The sequence below is a fragment of the Xiphophorus maculatus genome, chromosome 3 (assembly GCF_002775205.1).
Source record: "Xiphophorus maculatus strain JP 163 A chromosome 3, X_maculatus-5.0-male, whole genome shotgun sequence".
Classification (NCBI taxonomy): Eukaryota; Metazoa; Chordata; class Actinopteri; order Cyprinodontiformes; family Poeciliidae; genus Xiphophorus; species Xiphophorus maculatus.
In genome coordinates this window covers 10,838,827-10,850,365 of record NC_036445.1, presented here as the reverse complement: position 1 = coordinate 10,850,365, position 11,539 = coordinate 10,838,827, and the positions used below count along the sequence as shown (strand labels likewise).

Here is an 11,539-nt window from a genome sequence, read left to right as displayed (position 1 = left end):
GATGGGATCTTCTCAGTTTTCTACCTCTCACTTCCCAACAGGGTGAGAAATACCAGCTCCAGGAAGCAGCTTCAGCAAGAACCATGCTGCATCTCTGGATTAAATCAGATGGACTTCCTTAGATATCTAATGAATTATCTAAGATGAACTGAATTTGAATTCATTATGAATAAACTGAATTTTCAATTGAGCCATACTGGAATGAAAAGAGTCGACTTAAAATTAAACCCAACTGGATTCTTCATGATTAGAAGTGAACAGGACGCACTAAAACACCTTGACAATATATTTGTTTTGGGTTTGTATAGTCAGACTTTGAGATCTGAAGTGGATTAATTTGGTTAAAATTGTGAAGATAATTCATAGAAGATCTGATGATAGCTTCCTCGCCTTAGTCAAGGTTTTTCTTTTGAATAAAAAGCAAAGTGAAAGATTTAGTGCAAGTCTTCAAAAGACAAATCTGTGAGCTTTAATTAAATAAAGGGCAGTTTGAAGATGGTTAAATCCCAAAACATAAAAATATGACAACAACTTAGTTACTTGTGAAACATTGAAGTAAACCAAATTCCTTCAGTTTAATCTTGTTCCTAATCAAATTACTTAGCTACATTGCTTTTAGTTTTTCTACAAATACAAACAGTTTCAAACAGTGGGCTTGAGTTTAAAGATTTACTTTTTGCTTTATTTGTTCAACTTACAGTGCAGCGTGAGACTTTTCCTAATCCATCCATCCTCTATCCTTGCAGGATTACAGAGTGGGGTGGGGGTTGTGCCAATCTGCAACAGGAATAAAGCAACAAGTGCAGTACAACCTGGACAAGAGATTAAGAGTAACCAGTTGATCTAATAGCCATGTTTCTGACCTGAGAGGAAGCTGGAGTACCTGGAGAGAATCCACACATTCAGACAAACAATAGGCAAACTCCATGCAGAAACATCCCAGGTTGATAGTAGGAAAACATGCAAAAATAAAGGTAAATGTTGTATAGCAATATGATTTGCGATTTTATATTTCTTGTTTCATACAAATAGAAAAAAAATATTTGTTGAATGACTGGAAAAGGGATTTATGGAAGACTGCAGAGAACATATTAATAAATCTAAAAAACTGACATGAAAACATGAGAAAACAGAATGAAAGGTTGTTTGCATAAATCTTTATTCACTTTTTTTTTGCAAAAATCAGAGTTATAAACTGATGACAGCCGCAGGTTTCAGCTGTAAGAAGTTTTAATGCTAAAGAGCCAGCGTTCTCACTTGTCCTTCTCCCTGTCATCTTTCTTTTTCTTCTTCTTCTTCCTGTCATGGTGGTGGCCATCAGGGGATCGGGAATCCCTGCCAAGAGCAAAATTTGAGGCATCAAAAACATAATTCTCTTTTATGAACACAAAGTATCCAAAACATGTTCTTTTCTAAATGTTTATAAGAACATGAGAGATTTTCATCTCAGAAATAAACATGTTGGAGATCCAAACTGTGAGGGCTTAAATCGACATTTCCTACCTCTCCTTCCTTTTCTTCTTCTTCTTCCTCTCTTTGTCTTGGCTTCGTTCTCGACTTCGTTCTCTGCTGCGACGGCGCTTACCGTGCGAATGATGTGACTCTGAGGATTTCGACCGTCTTCTATCCAGCCAGCGACTGAAAACACACCATGTTTTGTCTTTGCAACAGTGATTTATTTATTTACAGAAATAAATTCTTTTTTAATTTACCCTTGAGGAGATTGAACAGATCTAGATGAGTGCTTCTCATCCTCCTCCTCCTTCCACTGTCTGGCGAGTTCCTCTGAATGGACACTGATCACCTCTCTGATTACCTGCAGAATGATAAACATCTAACTTTAGCTTAGTTAGCTAAAACTGTAACTATTTTTACAGTTTTAGTCTTTCCATCCAGATTTTGTGCACTTTTCTACCAGCTTTGACAGAAGATGATTACAATTAATATTTTAAAATCAATTTATCTTTACCGTATTTAAATGAGTTTGAAGCGACTCCAATACATACTATTTGTCAGCAGGAATCCACTCAGTTATTTCAATTTGATCAGGATCTCAAATCATATTTTATGCAAATTAACAGAATTCAAGGATACAATCAATAGAAATTCAGTGCAACAGATAACACATAAATAAAATCATGTGAGAAATTAGCTTTTGTTATTTTGTAATTATATTTTTTCATTTCAGTCCTTAAAATACCAGAATTTGCATAGAACTTTATATTTTTGACTAAAGGAGTAAGCTTTAAATCAGTTTTATTATTTTTAGCAGTCTGTAATTAATCAAAAAAGTGTTTGAAACAAGCATACGCTTGTAAAAATGTCCAAATAGCTGCTAAAATGTTAATACACAAAAAAAAAACAGACATGTGAGAACAAAAGTTATATCATAAAAAATAAAGAAGCAAATTAAAGCTTTTATGATGAGCTGATTAAAAAATAAGGAATTTAAGTTGCATTTAACTGGAATATATAAGAACACTTCAGTTCGATGGAAGGATTTACCTCAGTGTAGGATTTCTTAGTGATGTGGACGTTCTTGGCTCTGTAGGACTGACGTCGCCTCTTGTAGTCCCTCATCTCTGCCATCAGCTCCAGGTGACTCTTTGGCTCATTCTGCTGTTCATCTGAACCAAACAAACACAATCAGCTATCCAAGTCTGGAGAAGAAGTGAAAAATATAATTTTTTCCATTTATTCAATAGAAGACACTACCAGCGTTGAGTGATTGTCACCTTTTTTAAGTTTTGAAACCAAATCTACGTAGAGATCATCGTTGGAAGACGCAGTCTCACTCTGCTGGCCGAGGACGCCGACCACATGATCGTAAAGAGCCAATCGGTCAGCAACAGTGAGGTCACACACCGCCCGCTTGTGGTTCTGTGGCACATCGACGGGCTGGCCAGAGTACTGACCTGATGAAGGACCACAGAGGTTTTACACTCCAACAAAAGACTCACACACCCACCAGGTGACTTCAAAGTCACAACTGACTGCCTGACACCAACAATACGTATCAGATAACCAATTAGGAATTAATATAGAAATAAAAAACATACTGAAACGTCCAGAATTTTGTTCATTTGGCACAAATTTATTATTTATTTTTTGTTGAAATTAAGGCCAAAATGAGTGTTTGTCACAATCAGTGTAAACCTGCAAACACTCACACTCAAAGGATTTGGAGTTTGCTCTGCTAAAGTGAAATAAGCTCAACTGGTTCAGTTAAAGTCATGTGATGGGTTACGCATGACACCTTCTATACCATTGATGCTTTATTTTATGACACCACTGGATGTCGTCAAGAGTTTGAAAGAGTTTTAAGCCTTGAAGCATGTGTCAAAGTGTGCAGGATGCTTTGAAAAAGTCTGTCACAATAAGCAGTTAATTCCATGATCAATTAAAAATGTGTATTCTGATGGTGAATATATTTTGTAGAGCAATTTTGTTCACGCAGGCATAATAATCCATTTTATTTATGGCACCGGTTGTGTGTGGTTTTTGTTTCCTTTTTATTATACAAATATGTACATATATATTTATTTATATTTGGTTGTTTTGTCTTATTTTGGAAAATGGTTTCCAGTTCCAGAGTGGAGTATTTGGTACAAAATTAAAGCTTTGTAGTTTTTGAGAGGGAAAACTTGCACTATTATGCCATTATGCACATAGTAGTTAAAAATGGTCTCAAAACCACAATCATCACAATATTTCTGGAAAATGTTTTAAATAATTTAAGTTAAATTGTTTTCCGAAAGAAAACTTTAAGCTCAGTGTTGAGTTTATTTACCAATACTTTATGCCACTGAGTTATTTTTTACAGATGACAAATTATAGTAGCTATGAATTAAAGCTGTTCACTTAATTCATTTGATAATTTTTAGATATTATAAACATCATATTCCAATATGATCAACATTATTATCATAATTAATTGATCGTTTTCAGTGGGATACATTTAAAAAAGACAATTTTATGAATACAGAAACTGAAAATGTTTCTATTTGGTACATTCTCTGCAGATATGACTGACTGTGCCTTCCCCAAGACGTAAAGGGAAAAGTTGGTGCTAAAGAGCCCCACAGCCCCACCTTGTGGTTTAAAAAGGATATGACAATAAAAGGATACTGCACGTTATCAGGCAAGCCTGAACCAGAGCAGCAGCATTTTCTAGAGCCCATCTCTTCTCTAATACTCACCACTGTTGCTGCAAACAGAACACACAATACACAGATCAGAAGGCATATCTAGTGGAGGTATTATGTCCTGGGTGTAAAAGTTAGACATTGGATGCCTCCTCTTTAAGATTAGAAAAAGAAGAAATGTTGACTGGTTGTTCTGAGTAAAGGTTCTTAAGTTGAGATGGTACCTTGCCAGAAGACGCCTTCCATCTTCATCAGTGGAGCTGCAGATCTAGCCTGAAGGATAACCTGGTGCTGGGTTGATTTGTCTACAAAAAGAAAATTAAAACAAATTAAAATATCTAAGAAACAGGTATAAAGAGTACCGGTAGTTTACAGTTTAAAGTTAATCTGAATATTTAATTAAATTAGAATAATTTTATTTTCATTTCTCAAAGCACCCTTATAGAAATAAGAAGTTAAAAAGTTCAACTTCAGGAAATCCCAGTAACATGAAATTAACTGACTGAAAGTTACAAAAACAACAACAACAAAAAATAAATAAATAAAATAAAGTGAGTAAATTACAAAATATAGTAAAAAATTATTCACCCATTAAAAAGGTTTTGATGTTTCTGTTTTCATAACAAACAGAGGGATCACACATCTCTTCCTGCAAAACAGTGACAGGAAATATTACAACATTTACACAAGAGGAACATGATTCAATCATGCATCATATAAATCTGTATATATTTTCTCTGACATAGAAAAAACATCTTTCCACCATCATGCATAAATCTTTTAGTACGGACGTTATCTGATGCAAGGAGAGCAGAAAAAGATCCAATATTAATAGTCAAAGAAATGGTTTGCAAGCTACAGAAAAAAGTGACATCTAGTGAAGGCAGTATGTCTTGGGTGTAAAAGTTAGACATTGGATGCCTCCCGATTAGGCCTGTCACGATAGCAAATTTTGCTGAGCGATTAATTGTCTCAAAAAATTATTGCGATAAACGATAATATTGTCTGAAGACCTTTTTACACTGATTTAATAGAAATGACGTAATAATGCATGTGATTTCCTGCCAAAGATAGACACACTTTATTTTCAAAAGAATATTTAACACTGGAGCTGATAAACAAAATAAACAAAACAACCAAAAACAAAATGGATTCTCAGTCTCCATTAACAAAAAATGTACTTGATAAAAACTAAACAACATAAAGCCAAAGTGGAAATAAATACTGCATTCAACCAAAAGAGTGCAGATTATGAAGTCTGTATATTATGTTGCCCTTCAGTAATAATTAGATTTAAATAGAGAAGATGGGCACATCGACTACCTGATGCAATAATTCACACTACATGATTTTTTGCTCCTATTTTTCCCCTTACAACAATCTTAGACCTTTGGTCTTCCTAAGGTTGTGTGGTGTGTTACCGTAGATCCTCGTTGCCGCTCCGATCTAAATCAGGGGTTTTTCCCCACTGGGATCTTAACGCAGCCTGTTGAATGTGACAGGCAGCCAATCAGAAAGGGAGGATGCTCCTCCGTGTTTTCTGAGGGGAAATTATGTCGGGGAATCCCAAACAGCTGACACGGAGCAACCCGAAGTCCAGCGGACGTGGAAACAACATTAATGTTTATTCAACATGTAAAGAATATAGAAATGACAAGAGGAGGAGTTGGAGCGAAATTGCTACCGCAGTTGATAAACCCGGTAACTTTTCAGCTGTTCTTCGTTAACGTGACGTAAATAGGTTCTAATGATTTTCATTCAGTCAGGACTTTATGCTGACACTAGCCACATGCATTGCAGGTAGATTGTAGTAAAGCATTGATTAATGCCTGGTTTTAAAATTAGTTCACTGGACTTGTAGCCATTATTTTGTGCCCATTGTTGGACACCACAAGGCAGGAACAAATTCGATCAAACCGTTATACCAAGGATTTCTGTCGGCTAACGTGTGGTCTGTCAGGTTTTGAAAATGGGCCGACAATCGGCTGACAGCTCTAAGATCGTGTCGTGTGCGCTGGGCATTACACTGAGGAAATGAGGAAGGGAGGGTCAGTGGAGAGCACCGGAGTTGAGCCTTTTTTCATTCGGTGTCATCAACAGAAAGAGAAAAAGGTCGGAAGAGACGATAATCCCGATAATTGAAATGACGTCGATAGTTTTAATTTATCGTACGATTAATCGATTTATCGTTTATCGCGACAGGCCTTCTCCTGATTAAGATTGGAACAAGACGAAATGCTGACTGGTTGTTTCTTAGGTTGATATAATTTAAAAAAGTTGTTTTTTTGCAGTTTTCATTTTTTTCCATGGAATATTTGCACAATAATATTTATTTAGACATATTTTTCTAAATATAAATTTTCCACAAATCAGAAGCAAGAAAATGTACCCACTCTCTTTTTGCAAAAGATTTTGTTTTACTCCTTACAGTGAAAGCCATGTAAGATTTGCAGCATGGCGGCAAAAATAGATATTTTGATTTTAAAGGGTCTAAAGTGTCTCCCTCCCTAGGTATTTTCCCTTTAATTAGACCATCACCTGTTCCTCAGCAGAGTAACCCATTCTCCGGAGCATGCAGGAAGCTTTGTGTTTTTCTAAGTTTCTGACTGGGACTATGTGGTTGGAGTCATAAGGACATTGCTCCATTGGATCCTGGGAAAACAAGAGCAAGGAGAAGAAAATAGAATCAGAACAACAAAAACGCCATGCCTCTACTTCATGTCAAATAGTTACTTATCGAGCACATAAAAGCTCGCACCAAAAAGCTGTACAGACGAAATAAATCAGAATCTGACACTACAAAATGAGAGAATGCATAGTCATATGAACAGCATAATTTATTCTAACAGAGAAAAAGCACAACTAAACGCTTCAAGAGGAAATAATAGAAAACACACCAGACCAAATACGTAAATTAGGTATTTATTTCTAAAGAAACAAATATGTTTTATAGGGTTGTAAATAGAAAGCAGAAGCTACCTGATTGAAATAGTCGTCGTTCTCCTGCGACCATCCCAGCGTTTCAAATAGTTCATTTAACTGTTTCTGACACGTCTCAGTAAATTCTGTCAGCTCCTGTAGACGGTCCAGGCGGTCCTGAAGGGCTTCCGACTGAACAGGGTCCGACATTGTTGCCTTTTAGTATAAAATTAAACCAAACATTTGACTTGCAACCTCGAAAACGGTACTGGAGGAAGCCATGATGTTCTGCCGCTCGAGATGATGACGCATGCGCAAGATGGGCGAAAATGTGTGACGCATATTCTTCTTCTTCTTCTTTAGATTTCAACGGCAGCTTTCATATAACGTTGCACTACTGCCATCTCTTGGATTTTATTACTTATCACCTTTCCTCAAATTCTCCTAAGTATTTTTCAAAAAACGAAATTTTTCTTTCATTACGATTTAATTGAGCAACCACGTTTTCAAATTTCAGTTCCTTATTAAAAGCCATTTCCATATTCATAATCTTCTTTGATTCACATATTTCCTACAACTAACAAAAACATGTTCAATAATTGTATTACATCAATTACATAAACCAGTAAGATGTTTTTCTATTTTAAAAAGAGTGCCATTCATAAAATTATGACCAGTTCTTCTTCTCCATAACATATCGTATGCTTCCTTATTAATCTGAGTTTTCCTAATATCATCTTCAATTGATCTTCATCAGGATCAATTGCTCCACTTCCTCTATGAAAGCCACTCTCATAAGGAATCATTATATTTACATACTTTTTACATACTTCAATAATAATATTGTGAAATGCCACAGCTCTTTCTTGAGAAAAATATCTGGATAATCTTCCCATTGTGATTAACTTCACTAAATAAATAAAGAGAGAACAAAACCTGAACTACGTCTAATGGTGCTGATTTTCCACTATTTCAATATAGCAACAACACTATTGTCTGGGTTTCTGCACTCATATACTGTTGACTTAACTGGAATAAGTCTTATTAATACACAAGAATAAGTTTAATTAAAATAATTCTGTTTTAATTAAACAGAACTAATATAAATTCAAAACAAGAACCCAGTGTTCAACCATGCAGGTGGTAAACTGGAGAATAAACCCTAAATATTGTCCATAAATTCCATCCCCATTTCTGATAAATAGCTGCAAGGATGATAAAAATAGATCTGAAGTTCTCGCTCATTGTTCTTGTGAAAGTAGGTGCTTCAAAAAACAAAACGCAGTCGAAGACTCAAAGTTCTGAATAAATTAAATTTTTATCTCATGTCTTCATGAAGAACAACAGAAAATTGTTGAAATTAGGCTTTTTAGCCCTCATTTTTCTTGGGGCTGTTCTCCTCATCTCTATCCTGCTTCATAATTTCAGTTCCTTGTTTTTTGCAAGCGGCATCACATGGAACCTCCGATACTTTCAATTGTTTCTTTATTTGATTTATTTCCGCCCTGGTTTTCTTGGGGTTGTATACCAAAACTGCTGCTTTCTGGCCAATCTGTGAATACAAGAAGGTTACTTATAGTTAAGAAACCTTAATATACAGTTGATATTAAAGGAAACAAGCTGCTGTTAAAATTCAAAGGTTTTATGACAATAAAAGTACAGCATACATTATTTCAGATCTTTTCTCTTTTTAATGTGATCTTTACAATTCAACTGAAAAAGATTTTAGAGGAAAAATATAAAAACAGAATAAGCTGCAACATCCTGATTACATAAGTGTGCATTCCCTTAAAATAGAACTTTATTAAGCAACCTTTTGATTCAATTTCATCATTCTTTCTTTTTTTGCAGGAGTCTTTAGCATCGTGTGAAGACATCTCTTCTTCATCCCCCAAACTGATTTATCTTTACAATTGCATATTTTTGCTTTTTGTAACCTCTCCACCAACTATGGCTTTAGCTAAAGGATGCAAATGGAACAAGGTACAGAACAAATAACATTGACCCATTATTTCAATTTAATCATATTCTCTAAAGTTGATAGCAAATAAAATATGTATGTTAATGCTGAAACTGAATCAAAAAAATGTATCATAAAAGTATTTGAACTGTGTGCATGCTTATGTAATCTGGTTATTGCAGATTTTTGTATAAACATTTTTCCTCTAGTAGATTTTTTTTTTCAGTTTGATAATACAAAATTTGTCACATTTGAGATAGAAAAAATATTTTGTTTACATCTCAAAAACTTGACAGTTCAATAGGAGTGTATATACTCTCTCACTCTGCTTCAACCAGCCACTTACCTGCAATGAAATTTTCTCTCCGTAACGTATATAATTAGCCAGATGTTCACAGTTGTTGGAGAAGGCTTCCCAAATACTCTTTTTTGGATGTTTCCCGCATTTTTTATACTGCTCTTCAATTCGCTTTGTTATTTCTGCTGTAGATACTTTGTTTCTGTAACTTTCTATTTTGTCCAGGTAATTATCCTTCGCATAACGTTTGATATTAACTTTATCAAAGATGCAGCCACCCAAGATTGCCTTTCTACGGAAACCTATGGAAATATGTATTTTTAAAGTTTTAGTCAAAGTCTGACATATTATTTATTTATTAATAACTTAGTAAAATAAGTTCACATATAGAAAGAAAAAAATAAAATTTCACAGTGGTCTTAAATATGTCATAAGATACATTACCTGTAAAATGAAATATGTTGTCATTTGCTTTTTGGTCTGCAAATCTCTTTTTATCCAGATAAATACCATAGTGCTTGAAGGTAAATCCGAGGATGTTACGACTCCTGGAAATGATGTCACCATATTGTAGCTATAAGACAAGAAAAACATTTTGGAAAATAGAAATGAATAATATTCAAGTATTCCATCAGAAATAATAACTGAATATCTAAAAATGTATTCCAGATAAACACATCGGGGAAACAAACTGTAACTCCCAGTTATCACACAATGTAACTTTCCAGGCTTCAGAGTATGTCTATTAGTGAAAACAAACTGCATCAAGAAATTACAAGATGTTGAGATGCAAGCAGTATATTTAATGTTAGAAAACTTCTTACTTCACTCTTAGCTGTTCCACTGACCAGGTATAAGGTCACAACTATCAAGATCAGGATCTTCATTTTTCCAAAGGTTAAAAACCTTTGAAAGTAGAGTACAAATGACATAATCACACCATCTATACTGTGACAACATTTTTCATCATTAAACCTTGAACCCATTAAACAGATTAATATTATGCTATAGTTACCTGGAAGGTTTATGCAGAAAATAGTCTGGTCTGTTGTTGAAGTCTCTCTTGAATAAATGAGAGATTCTTCTGTCATAGAAAATAAGCTCCTTATATAGAACAGTGAACGTAACAGAATGGATTCCTAGTCCATCCCCACTTTGAGGGGTTGGGCTTAGTGGAAGGCTTAACCCATAGATAAAAAGATAGACTAAACACAGAAACTGTTTTATTGAAGTTGCTCTTATTAATATATTTTCCTGTTATAACTGTCAGAGTAATTGAGTGTCATACTTTGAATGAGAAATAGCCTAAAAAACTACTGTTTCTAATTGTGGCCGCTGTCAAAGGACTGAGAGGCTGTTGCTTCTTCTTTTGGTTTAAAAATTTCTTATCCTGTTACATATTAGCAGAGTGAACAGTTAAAAGTGACAGAATGCATTCAGGTGAGGGGTTCAAAACTTACAGATGTATTCAAATTAAATAATTCAGCATAATTTTATTGAATATGCTGAAAAGAAAAAAGACAAAATAATTCCTCCAGAATTATATCTCAATGCTGCTAAGAATGAAGAATTAAGATATATTTCTTAATTCTTAGTAGAATAAAAATTCTGCTAAGAAAGAAAAAGGGACAAAATTTGGTTTTCCTTTAAAGGAAAGCCAAAAGGGAGAGGTATACATGATCAATAACATGACCCACAAAAATAGTTACCTATATGTGCGTGCTCATCTAAACTACGACACTGTCAATGGTAAATGAAACACTTGCATTGCTTTTTATCAAGTCCAGAGGACCCCAAAGCGCGTCACCCTTTTTTTTTCATTTCTTCTTAAAGGTCTCGTGTTTTTATGCACAAATATATACAGTATATGCACATATTGTGCAATTGTTTTTTGTTTTTTTTAATTACCTACTCAGTAGAATATTTCTTTTAACCGACCGGTTTTTTTTCGGACTATAAGCTGCTACCTTTTTCCTACGCTTTGAACCAGGCGGCTTTATGCCCGGTGCGGCTTTTCTGTGAATTTTTCTTCAACCAGGTGGCTCTTTAACAGGAAGTGAATCATTGGAAGTCAAAATTGGGAATCAAAGAAGAAAGTGATAATTTTCTTTTAGAACAAGCACATGCTAGCAGCAGGCATGACAGAGAAATTTCTTCAAACTCATATGATGCAGCTTTTAAGTCGATCTGGCCGTACAGGAGGGAAATGGAGCCGCT

General features: G+C 34.8%; 1 protein-coding gene across 2 annotated transcripts; it reads right to left on the bottom strand.

Annotated features, from left to right (window-relative positions):
* Positions 1 to 4: 4 nt before the first annotated feature.
* snrnp48 (small nuclear ribonucleoprotein U11/U12 subunit 48) lies at positions 5 to 11,291 on the bottom strand. 2 transcript variants are annotated; one of them, XR_002752552.1, is made up of 16 exons: positions 10,338 to 11,291; positions 10,147 to 10,228; positions 9,767 to 9,896; positions 9,371 to 9,624; positions 7,125 to 8,616; positions 6,684 to 6,797; positions 4,734 to 4,794; positions 4,370 to 4,450; positions 2,736 to 2,915; positions 2,506 to 2,627; positions 1,713 to 1,816; positions 1,504 to 1,638; positions 1,258 to 1,335; positions 864 to 883; positions 699 to 777; positions 5 to 94 (listed from the first exon to the last, which is right to left on the bottom strand). XR_002752552.1 is itself a non-coding variant. In XM_023331064.1 (13 exons), the coding sequence occupies exons 5-13, from the start codon at positions 7,272 to 7,274 to the stop codon at positions 1,254 to 1,256; spliced, it is 1,029 nt and encodes a 342-aa protein (XP_023186832.1). In that variant the 5' UTR covers positions 7,275 to 8,616; positions 9,371 to 9,624; positions 9,767 to 9,896; positions 10,147 to 10,228; positions 10,338 to 11,291; the 3' UTR covers positions 931 to 1,253. The 2 variants fall into 2 exon arrangements, 1 of the variants encoding a protein (XP_023186832.1); XM_023331064.1 differs by lacking the exons at positions 5 to 94; positions 699 to 777; positions 864 to 883 and having other exon boundaries at positions 931 to 1,335.
* Positions 11,292 to 11,539: the final 248 nt, after the last annotated feature.